Here is a 12,672-nt window from a genome sequence, read left to right on the forward strand (position 1 = left end):
AACTATCATCTTTATAATCAAGCCATCTCTATTGCTTCTTGGTAGGTATTCAAAGGAAAGGGAATCTAACCAGCAACACACATGAGAATCTCATTTCCAACGATATCATCAGGCCTACTCATTTCACACATAAACATGTAATTCTCTATTTACTACAGTAATAACTATCTAATCAATTATCATGAAAATTAATTAATTGTTAATTTGTAACAGATTTTAATTTAAAATTTATGATAATAAAGATAGGAAATTAAAATAAGATTTTTATTTATTAAAATATAAAATTATATTTTACATTAAGATATTTTTATATATTATAATATACTTTATAAAATTCTGCATTAAAGTGTATTCTATGGTTGGAGATCCAAAAAAGATGAGATCTTTAACTATAATGAAGATTGAGATATTCGATTATTTATTTTACAATAAAAATGTGACATTATCGTTTTATTTTTTTTCTCAATATTTTTTTCTTATCGAATCACATAAAACTTAATCGATAATAGTATAAAAACAAAAAAAAAATTAAAATAAAAAATATTGGTAAAAAACACATAAATAAATTAAAATAAAATTCATAACACAAACATCAATCAAAACAATAACAATTAAAATTATAAAAAATAATAACAACAAGATAAATTTCTCAATAACTTATCACAATAATAATTATTTCCCGTAAACAAGTTTGAGTTTACGGGTTAGAAAACTCCAACATCTTTTGCGTCACAATGGCATTTAAATTCAATAGAGACATCTTGAGATGTTCAAGTTGTTGATAATTCATCTCTTTATTCGATCTCTCCCACCATCTTTGATCCTGCCCAACTTTCTTGTCGTGATTTATCTGCTTCGCATGCTGCTCCTCAACCTCCATCAATTCCTCAACCTGCATCACATTAGAATTTAGTTCCCTAATGTTTGATGACCGATAAGATTCAATCATTTGTTGAGTTTCACAGGAAAGCCCCATCGGAGAGGATGAACCAAATAAGCGCCCAACTATTTCTTCTACACTGGGATGACCGTAGGAGAACACTCTGTTTGTTGGTGAAAATACTAGAAGTAAAACTTCAGCCCCACATAGTGTGATAAGCTCGCTGAATTTCTTGAAAAGCCCACTTTTCCTTTTGCAGAATGTCACCTTAAGATTACTCTCGTTCTTCATTTTGGCCATGGTGATTCTTTGACGCCCTTTGTTTGTTTTGACCATGATTAGATAAAGATAAAACACGGGAGATATAATATGTAATGAATAGATAAAATGTTTAATTTTTCTTAGATTAGAGGAGTCTATTTATAGATTTAAGTAAACAAAATTCGCATAGGAACATTATGAATATTCATAAAAAGAAAGAAATCTAATTAATTGATATCTAGATATCTTTCTAAATTGATGAATTAATTTTTTTATTATATATTACAAAATAAAAATATTTCAATGTCCTAATTTGATTATATATAAATAGAAAATTTTAAATAATTAAATAATTATATTGTTATTTAAAAATATTATTTACATACTTTATTTTAATTAGTTGTTAAATTTTGATAATAATATAGACAATTATTTTTGTTTTATTTATTTTTTTACAAAATTAGATGAGATAATTATTTTATATATATTGGCTCTTGAATTGATTATGGAGATCAACATCATGTATTCCTAATCAATTATTAATATATGAGAAATGATTATGAAATCACTCAAAAGTTCGATAGCATCAAGATACTCCCAGGGGAGTCGATGAACGAGTTTGACGAATGTTTCACCAGCATTGTCATTGAACTTTTCACTCTAGGAAAGGTCTATGGAAAAAAGAAGTCATCGTTAAGGCGTTGAAGGCGTTTCTCAGTGCTTGAGACATCAAGTCAACAGTGATGAGAGAGTCCAGAAACCTCCACAAGATGGAGTTGCACGACATGTTTGTCAATATGAAAGTCCATGAATTCGAGATGAAATCTAGGAATGAATATGAGCCCTCATCCTCGACCACGACTAAGGTGCTGGTGTCCGCATTTGAGTTAGCTGTTCCATCATCCATCTATTGGAAGTTTTAAACTAATTCTATAAATTCCATTAATGAATGGAAATTAGAATGTGGGTAATAAAATCAAATCCAATTCACATGAAATTCAAACGTGAATTAAAGGGTGAAATTTGATCCAAATGTATAATTCAAATCAATTAATTTAAATTAATTGATCTAAAATGCCTTGATGACCAATTAACAAAATGTTGTTAATTTGTAGTGTAAATTACATTAGTTTGTTATTATTATTATTTGTTAAGATAATTAATATTATTATTAACAAATTGGAAAACCATGTAACGTTAGTATTGAATTGTAAATGCCTTAATTGTTTTGGAAAACAATTACTCTATAATGAAGAGAAAAACGTTAAAGTAATGAAGAGGCAAACAATGTCAACCGTTGGATAAAATGACGATTTTATTTAATGGTTTTACTTTTCAACAATATAAGACCTCTCATCTCTAATCAAAAACTCACTTCATCATTTCATTCTTTCTCACTCTAGAATTCCAAAAGCCATCTTCTTATTTTTTTTAGTGTTCTTCGAATTCTTCGCTCGATATTTTCCGTTGAAACCCGATGATAGTTCAGGTACGCTGATCAAGTTCGACGAGTAGTGATTTCAGTGCAGAATCACACTGGATTCGTTGTACCCTAGGAGACAGCCATCTACGATAAGCTCCAGCACAAACGGGAGAGGATAGAACTGTTTTAAGGGAAATGTGTCTAACACATGCCTCGAATCAACATTTTATCTGGTGATTTCATTCTTGTAATATTGTATTTATTTAATTTATTTGTAACATCATTTTATATATATTTTCTGTTATTTCAAGACATTATTTCTAACAATCTTAAAACAGTTTCCATGTGCTAAGTTATTTAGTAGCTTGTGCCATCGAAATTTTTGTGTTTGATGTTTCAGGAATACGAGTTATAATGTTATAAAACAGATGATTACTTATTTCGACAAGATAAAGTTGTTCATCTAAAGGAATAGAAGTATCTACAAATAAAGATAAGTCTTTATTGCATATAAATATGTTTGATTATTAACACATATGTTTTTATGCTGTTAAAGCTTAGTTTTATAAGCTAATATATTTTGATATGAAAATTTTCTGAAGAAACATTAATTTGTATATTCATTATACAAATGTTATATAGAAAATAAATTAGAACACAATAATTTAATTTGTTCTAGTCTTATTTTAAAATTTGTTTGGTTATTAAAATTATTAATAATAATGAATGAAAATAAGAAAGTAACTAATATGTTAGCTTTCAATTTTTATAAAATTTATTTTGTTAAAATTTATTATAATTGAAACATATGGTTTCGGTTTTAAAATAATTAATTATAATATATACCTTCTTTTTAATTAAGCAATATAATTAATAAGAATATGGTAGGATGATTTAATAAATAAAGAGAGATGATATCTTTATTTATACATTGTTTTATATATTACATTTTATTCTAGTAATAAGTTATCGTTTTAAATGTATATATATTAATTTGTTGACAGAGTCTAGTTAAATATGATGTATAAGTTGTCTCTAAAAAAGAAGACAAAAGGTCATAAAAGCGGTACAACAATGAAATGGCGCATTGGTGTAGTGGTTCAAAGTTCAGACGCAATGGTGCGTGATGGAGGGAGGTCCTGTGTTTGAATCCAATTGATGAGATGATTTGATTTATTTTTGTAGAAATCAGATTTACTAAAATAACTATGGTCATTGATGTTAAAATCTATTCCAATTTCTTGTGTAGAAATTATGAGATGAATGAAATTGTCAATGATGTTGAAACCATTTTAATTTCTTGTGTAGAAATTATAAGATGAATGGGTAGTCAATTGTTAAAGTCATTGATGTTGAAATCATTCTAATTTCTTGTGTAGAAATTATGAGATGAATGAGTAGTCAATGATTTCTTGGTAGAAATCAGACTTGAGTCTTGATGTGGAAATCATTATAATTTTTTTGTGTAAAAATTATGAGATTAATGTGTTCATAATGATTTTTATAAAATATATATATAAATATATAATATGATTTGTCTAAATGACATTAATCATGAAAGTTGAAATCATTATAATTTCTTATGTAGAAATTATGAAATGAATTGGGTATCCTAATGATTTCTTTTATAGAAATTATGTGATTCATAATGATAGAAAATGAAGGTCATATGTATAATGAGATTAAATAAGTTATTTGTTTTAAAACTTATTCTAATCATGCATTTAAAGAGACACGACTGTGTTAGTCGAAATTGTCTCGGTGAGAACAATATACTCAGATTTTTTTTTGAGCATGCATAGTCGATTCATGTCGATTATTGTTCAAAACATGGCAATGTAAGTGCTTCAATTAAGATATAAAATATATTTTTAGTTATATTTAATTGGATTATGTGCTAATTGATTATTATTATAAATCATGCATATTAGCTAATAATATGATGATTCATGTTATTCAAAATAAGTATAACTATCTAGAAATTTATATATATATATATAAATTAAGATTTATTTTCTGTCTATTTTTATTTTAATAGATAATTTTGAAATTTATCACAAATTGTGTTCTTTGATTGACAAAGAATTGTTAAACAATGTTAAAGGTCATCTAATTAATTAAGAAACGAATAATTGATGACATGAATATTTATTTTTATTAGTTAGTTTTATATTCGATTAAAGATAAATGATCAACATTCTAATTAAGTGTAATAATTAATATTCTAATTAATTATCATGTATTTTTTAAATGTATTTTTAATGATAAATGAAATTGTATATATATATTTGTTTAATAATATATGACATATTATTTATTTGATTACGTTTCTATGTTATTGACTATATATATTATAGTTGTTTTGTTGTGGTGACAAAAATTCATGAAGCAATAATATACAATATCATATATATGGATATATTAATTTTGGTTTAATATAATATATTTGATATACATTGTTCAACGCATCATTAAGACTTACTTAATTTGATAATTTTGAAATCAAATAATTACAAGGAAAGTCTTGTTTGATTTGAGAATAATGTGGCAAACGTGCCGATATTATGGGATGCAAACGTGCAACCAAAAATAAATATTTGAGCGACTTCAGTCAAAGATGCTTGAAATATTATGATTTCTTTTGTAGAAATCATGTGATACGGTGAATATTTATTTGATTAAATATTCTAATTTCTTTTATAGAAATGAAGTGTTAAAATAAATATTTTAATTGATTAAATATTTTAATTTCTTATGTAGAGATTATGCGAAGAATGATTTATAAATGAATAAACATTCTAATCTCTCGTATATAAATTATGTTTTATTCTATTAAATATTTATAACATAGTTATCTTATTCAATGTATGATAAGTATAACAAAAGAAATTTTTAAAAGAATTGTGTGACAATTTCTTGATTAGAAAATCATTGATTTAAATCATACAAATGTGTGTGTTTTAAAAAGGATACTAACACGAATGTGGGGTCAAATATTGTTATTGATTATAACACAAAAATAATTGTGTATATTATGATAAATGTAAAAATAATTTGTTGTAAGAGAAATGTGTTCTCTATAAAAGATAGAGTTGCGTAACTTTATAAAAAGAAATAAAATAACAAGAAAATGTCTTGTTTATATTTGCTGAGTTGGTGTTCAAATCGATATTTAGATTTGAGGATTTTAAAATTAAGAAACGTGTCATATTTTGACATTATTTTCATAAACTTTGAAGAACCAATGTCTTCAAAAGGATTTTATGAAATAAATGAAAATGAAAGTTTATAAAGTTTTGATATGACTTATAACAAATTTTATAATAATGATATGAAAATTTGATCATACTTTTATTAAAAAAATGGATCTGATAATTACATATATCATGAAGACAATGAAATTATTTCATTACGGTCTTTTGTACGATATTTTTATCGTTGAAAGTTACGATAAAAATGATTAAATTCATAAAGGATATGAATTGCACTAAACGAAATATCATGTTGTTATCAAATGATATATTGATATTATTAAATGAAAGACTTTACGTCTTAAAGTGAATATGTTTACACTTAGAAGTGCAATCTACGTATGGAAATCTTCTAAGAAACTTATGATGGATAGATTAAACGTTATAATCTATATTTTTGACTTATGTCGAAAAATAAAATATTTTTTTGTAAAATATATAATTGTTTACACAAAGATAGAATAGTTCAAAGACATTTTGTCTACTAGTTAGCCAAGTAAACAATATTTTCATAAAAAATTTAAATGATAAGCATGTACGAATGACTATGCTTCTTATTAGAAGATGTTCAAGGTTAACTAAGAATGTACCAACATAAATTTTTAATTATTGTGATAGTAATTGGAAATTGGACAAGCTTAGAGTCAGTGACAAGTCTAGAAATACACGTCTTAGACATAATGTCATTAGACTATACTCTCTAATGGAGTTATCAAATTTGACTATGTAAGTCAAAGATAACATTATGGATCCACTAATCAGATTATTGAATAGAGAGATAGTTTGAAGTCTTTTGAGAAATTAGCCTACTATAAGTTGGTATGAAGGAAAACCCAACCTATGCAGACTGGAGATCCCAAGAACTAGGTTCAATGGGAGAACCTAATTGTACTAACTTGGAAAGTTATTGTTGAGGATTAATTTTATAATGAAACAATATATATTTTGACGAGGATAAGCATATCGCTTTTAATGATTCTTTGTGAACAAAGAGATCACCTATGTGAGGGAGAAGTGGGGCCGTTTTGAAGGAATTGCACGACTCAATTCTAGACCCTCTCACAGAACCAGGCGCGTGTTCCATGACCAAAACGGACACAACCATGAGAGCTTGACATGTATCAGGGAGAATTCTATGTGAAAGTGTGTAATCGTTTACACAAAAGGCAGAATAGTTCAAGGATATCGAGTCTACTAATCAACTAGTAAAGTTATATGCTTTCACAAGGGAATGTTCAAATGGTTACACCTATCCTATGTAGAATTCAACTGTTGAACCTTTCACCATGTTAATCTTTCAATTTCCATTAATGTGGGGGATTGTTGGAATTTTTAAACTAATTCTATAAATTCCATTAATGAATGGAAATTAGAATGTGGGTAATAAAATCAAATCAAATTCACATGAAATTCAAACGTGAATTAAAGGGTGAAATTTGATCCAAATGTATAATTTAAATCAATTAATTTAAATTAATTGATCTAAAATACCTTGATAACCAATTAACAAAATGCTGTTAATTTGTAGTGTAAATTACATGAGTTTGTTATTATTATTATTTTTTATGCTAATTAATATTATTATTAACAAATTGGAAAATCATGTAACGTTAGTATTGAATTGTAAATGCCTTAATTGTTTTGGCAAACAATTACTCTATAATGAAGAGAAAAACGTTAAGGTAATGAAGAGGCAAACAATGTCAACCGTTGGATCAAATGATGATTTTATTTAATGGTTTAACTTTTCAACAATATAAGACCTCTCATCTCTAATCAAAAACTCACTTCATCATTTCATTCTTTCTCACTCTAGAATTCCAAAAGCCATCTTCTTATTTTTTGAGTGTTATTCGAGTTCTTCGCTCGATATTTTCCGTTGAAACCCGGTGATAGTTCAGGTACGCTGATCAAGTTCGACGAGTAGTGATTTCAGTGCAGAATCACTACTGGATTCGTTGTACCCTGGGAGACAGCCATCTACGATAAGCTCCAGCACAAACAGGAGATGATGGAACTGTTTTAAGGGAAATGTGTCTAACACATGCCTCGAATCAACATTTTATCTAGTAATTTCATTTTTGTAATATTGTATTTGTTAGGATCTAGGTAGCCGCTGGAGGACCGGGGTTATACCGGTCAGTGGTTCTCACTCAAAGGGTGGTGGTTAATCCTGTTAGAGATTAACACCGGGGTTTCAATACTACACAAACTGTCACAAACCCTTGAACTAGGTTCAAGTGCGGAAGAGGTTTGTTTCAGGTTGAAGCAACACACTTGTATGATAGGCAGAACCGGTTTCGGATGATGAAGGTTTGAAAAATTGATGGGTCGGTTTTTGTAGCCTGGCGGTCCGGTTTGAGTAGGGTCAAATAGGTTACCGGCAGAAAGTAAGTAACAAGACAGAGTTTATGGATTTTCGGAGATAAAGCTCCTACGTCACCCCTTCCTCTCGAAACCGCGAGAAGGATATTCACTAAGGAATACAAGTACAATTCGATCAAGACTTATTTCCTGCTTGATAACACTCTTACAATTTACACCGAAATTGTAAATACAAACTTCAACTTTAGCACTTAGACCTTTTCTAGAGAAAGAACACAATCTTATAACTTGTAAATTAATTGTTCACGGTGTCCCGCATTTACTCTTCTTCAACTGCCCCTTTTATAGATGAAATATGCCAACGGTCATATTTCACTTCCTTGAATCTGATTGGCTGAGCAGAGGTTCATAGGTTCAGTGATTCAGTGTTTCAGACCCTGCGGTCAATTGGTAAGACCTGGCGGTCAATATCACAGACTTGGCAGTCTGTTCTTCCGGTGTGTAAGACAAACCTGCTAGGTTTGTCTTTTATTCAATGTGGACACTATCTGTTAAACAGTTGTCTGTACTTGGAAGATCTCCTTTCTGACTTATCCCGAAGTGGAAAGATCCTGTAGGACTGTCTTCTGCAACCTGCAGGCTTTCCTCAGACTTGTATGGATATGGAAGTGTTCAGTCTGTACCTTTGGTATCATCTTCAACAGATACCCAAATTGTCTTCTTGTACTTGGGCGGTCATTTGTCTTTAACCGGATGGCTTCCGGTGTGAGGGGTTTAACCGGACAGCTTCCGGTTATTCCTCTGCCTTGTGGCTGATCGGCTGTCTAATGTTTACGGTTTTAAGCTTTGGCCGATCCTTTCTTTGTGCGGTCATGTTCCAAGTGTTCCTTGTCGGTTTAGTGACTTGACCGGCTAGTTTTCTTTAACCGGTTTATTTGTTTGACTTGTCCGGTTCCTTGTTCCTGCATGGAAGGTTTATTTAAGTTAGGTTATGTGAACTGGTCTAATTTTATCTAACAATTTCTCTCTTTTTGATTATTTTATTTTAAATTATCAAAATCATGTAAGTTTGCAAACGTAGGCCGGTTCTTTCTTTGACCGGATTTTTTGAAACTGACTTGGAGAATTTTTCGAAAAATTTGGAAAAATTTTGAGAAAATTTTTGGAAAAGTCTTATCTTTTATCTTGTCAATTTCTCCCTTTTTGATTATTTTATTTAAAATTATCAAAACCATGTAGAAATGCAAGTGTAGGCCGGTTTCAAAAATAACTTTATATATATAGATAACCGAAAATAGAAAATAACATATAGAAATATTAAGACAGGCATAGTGAAGAGAAAGGGAGCCCCTATTCCGAGTCCGAGAAGTCATAGCTGGCCATCAGATCCTTGTTCCGCTTTTTCTTCACCGGTTGCGGTTGACTGGCCGATTCCGAGACTCGTTGTCGTGTGGGCCGCCGCTGTAGGTGCACTTCATCCTCTTCTTCAGCGTGAGTAGCCTGCTCCGGTATACTCTCAATAACCGTGTCAGTGACCTCATTCAGCAGCTCGGCCACGTGAACATTCTTTGAGGATTCCCTTTTTCGTTTTGTCGGAACCGAGACGGAAGAGGCCGCCTTTTTCTTCTCGTTAGCTTTTGCAAAGTTAGCGAGTCTCTGTCTTTCATTGTTTAACCGCTATGCATCCTCTCGTTGCTGAGCGGCTACCGTTTCTGCAAGACCCGGAAACTTAGCCATCGCTCTTTGTTCATGCTCGGCTACTTCCTCTTCGGTGAGTTGCGGTGGCTCCTTTGCTTTTCTTGCTTCGTTGTCCAGCGCATCCTGGACTTCCTGAGCCACTCGGGCATTTGCCTCCACAACCGCGGCATCCGCATTCATTTTTGTTATGAGCAATTCGGCAACTTGTGCGGTGAGCACCTTGAGGTCGGCCTCGAGACCCGCATTCTTCTTTTCAAGGTCGGAGACCCTGTCAAGTGTTGTGCCGACCAGATCCTTAGTAACCTCTGTCAGCCTTTCTTCGGTCTCTCTTTCAAGCCGGTCGAAGTTCTCTTCTATCTCGGAGGTCCTATCTTCCAAAATCACGGTTCGCCGAGGGTGGTTGCTGCGCAGAACCGCTTCTTCCTGGTGATCATCTTCGAGTTTTGAGAACCGGTCATCTGCCCTTAACAGATAACGCTTTGTGTTGTTGGCAAACCGGAGTGCCGAGCTAACTGTTCTCTTGAATTTCTCCTCCAATGGGTGAACCGCGGAGTCTGCAAACTCTTGAAGAAGACTCTTCACCCATTCTTTTGTAACGCCTAGTTCAGAAGCCCCGGTTTGTTCAGTTTGCTGTTGCGCTGTAAGAGGGGTCTCCGTCCCTTCATCGGTTTCATTTATTGCCGGATTCGCCCTTGGAGGTGTTGGACCGTGAGTGTGACTCTTATCGATCCGTGGAGGTGTATAGTGCGGTATTTCTCTTTGTCTGTACATCACCTCCAGCCGCTCTATTTCTTCAACGAGTTCTCCTCTCGCTTTCTCAAGCCTTTGTAAGACCAAAAGCGTTAAGGTATCCTCCGTTGTTACCTCTTCGAACCTTGCCGTAATCTTCCGGATCCGTATGGTTAGCTTCCGTAGCTGTGCTCGCGGTCTTAAGACGAAGGTTCGGCCCAGGGCTTCGTGAATGGTTTCGGAGTTTGTGAGGTCCATGACTACGTCCTCTATTTCCTTCAGCCTTTGGAAACACTCTTCGTCGGTGAAGCCCGGTAGAATGTGTCTGTAACGTTTGCTGAACTGGTGCTCGTGCCATTCCCGGTATATCTCGCCAACCTTGTCAGCTCACTGTTCAATGACCTTCAGGATTTTGCGCGCTATAGTATCGGCCTTTTTTTCGGTTCGTCCTCCTCCTCCTCTTCTTCACTGCTTTCTTCACCGCCCTCGGCGGTCTCAGGATTTGCACCCGTACCGGTGTTATCGGGACTTGGGCCCGAATGCTCTTCATCATCCGGTCTTTCGTCATCGGTCTTCTCCGATTCGGTTCTTTCAGATGTGGAAGCCGACTCTTCCTCCTCTGTTTGTTGGGGCGGTTCCGAGAAGACTACCTTCTCCTTGCCCTTGCCTTCGGCCTTTTCTTTAGCCACGACCGATTTCTTGGATGTCTTCTTTCGGCCACCTGTGGCACCAGGGGTCGGCTTACTCCTTTCCAGGAATTGTTTGGATCTAATTAACCTTCTGGATGAGATAATGACACCGGGACCGGTGTTGATGATGTGGTGAAGAAATATTTTACCATGAGGGATGGCGTATCCCAATGACCGGATTGAGTCCGGTTTCACCATTTCCTTCAAGTTGTTGAACACTTCCTTCGCCCAGTTCACTTTTGTGTCTTCTATCAGACCGACTAGCATCCTGATTTTGTCCTTGGTGAGGCTGCTGAAGTTTCCTCCTCTTGCTTGAACCGCCTTTGTGAAGATATCACAAATCGGTATGTACTTCGGTCGCAATGTTGCTTTGTTACCGGATACCTTTATCGGCTCCTTAGTCGCTGAGAGTATCTGGCAAGCTGCTTCGAACGTTTTAAGCTCTATGTCCGCCGTTGCATCTTGACCGGCTGTTTGAAGGCGCAGGCTGTCCGCTACCGATTCCTCGGTTAGCTTGAATTCAGTACCGCCTACGGTCGCGGTAATTTTATTGCCCGAAAGAGTTGCGGTGTTGAAAAATTCTTCAACCGCATTTCTATAAAGAACGTGAGGACCACCGAGAAAGTACTCAAGTCCGGCCTCGGCTACCCGGTTAATGACTTCTACTACTACAGGCGTTCCCTTCTGTCGGATTTCCTCGAAATCCACTTGAGTCATGTGTTTGAAGAAGACCGAGTTGCGCCCCATTTTAGAAGTTTAAGAGAGTTTGAAGAATACAAGGGCAGATAACTGCTTGAGAGAGTTTGAGAGTTTAGAGAGAGAAAGCTATTTCGCGTGAGAATGAAATGAAATGGCCGAGAGCCTTTTTATAGGTGCGGTTTGGAAACCCAACCGTCCCATCAACATTTGGCGGGAGTTTTCCCTCCAAGCCGAATGGGCGGCAAACCATGGGCGGGAAACCAAGGGCGGTAAACGAATAGGCGCCAATCCGTGGGCGGTAAACCAGGAGGCGGGAGTTTTGGGCGGGAAATTTCCCTCCAAAAATTTTGCTTTCGACATTGATGACGCAATCTTCTTTTGAGACCGATTGATGCTTCGGTTTTCTAAAGTTAACCGGTTATAGGAAAATTTTGCAATCTTTTGAGTTTAAGTGGTTTTTCTTTGAGACCGGATAGGGGCGCGGTTATTTTGACAATATTAACCGGTTACTTAGATAGATATTCAAGATGACTCGGTCATTTAAACTGAAATGGAATTGTATTCAAGAAACATTACAGAAAGGAAACCGAAAGATAAAATTGTGCGAAAACAGACATACAGAAGATGGAAAAATACAACTTATGTAAAAACCATTTTGGAGAACTTCTCTTCTACCGCATCCACATCAAGGATGTTCGAAGGGGATGCCGGTGTACC

At 33.8% G+C, this 12,672-nt stretch overlaps 1 protein-coding gene across 1 annotated transcript; it reads right to left on the minus strand.

The window, feature by feature from the left end:
- Positions 1 to 697: 697 nt before the first annotated feature.
- LOC124915863 (agamous-like MADS-box protein AGL62) lies at positions 698 to 1,180 on the minus strand. Its single transcript, XM_047456612.1, has one exon. The coding sequence runs from the start codon at positions 1,178 to 1,180 to the stop codon at positions 698 to 700; it is 483 nt and encodes a 160-aa protein (XP_047312568.1).
- Positions 1,181 to 12,672: the final 11,492 nt, after the last annotated feature.

This window comes from Impatiens glandulifera, chromosome 9 (genome assembly GCF_907164915.1).
Source record: "Impatiens glandulifera chromosome 9, dImpGla2.1, whole genome shotgun sequence".
Lineage (NCBI taxonomy): Eukaryota > Viridiplantae > Streptophyta > Magnoliopsida > Ericales > Balsaminaceae > Impatiens > Impatiens glandulifera.

Coding starts and splice junctions, on each gene's coding strand:
- LOC124915863 (XM_047456612.1), bottom strand. CDS start 1,180: ATGGCCAAAATGAAGAACGAGAGTAATCTTAAGGTGACATTCTGCAAA.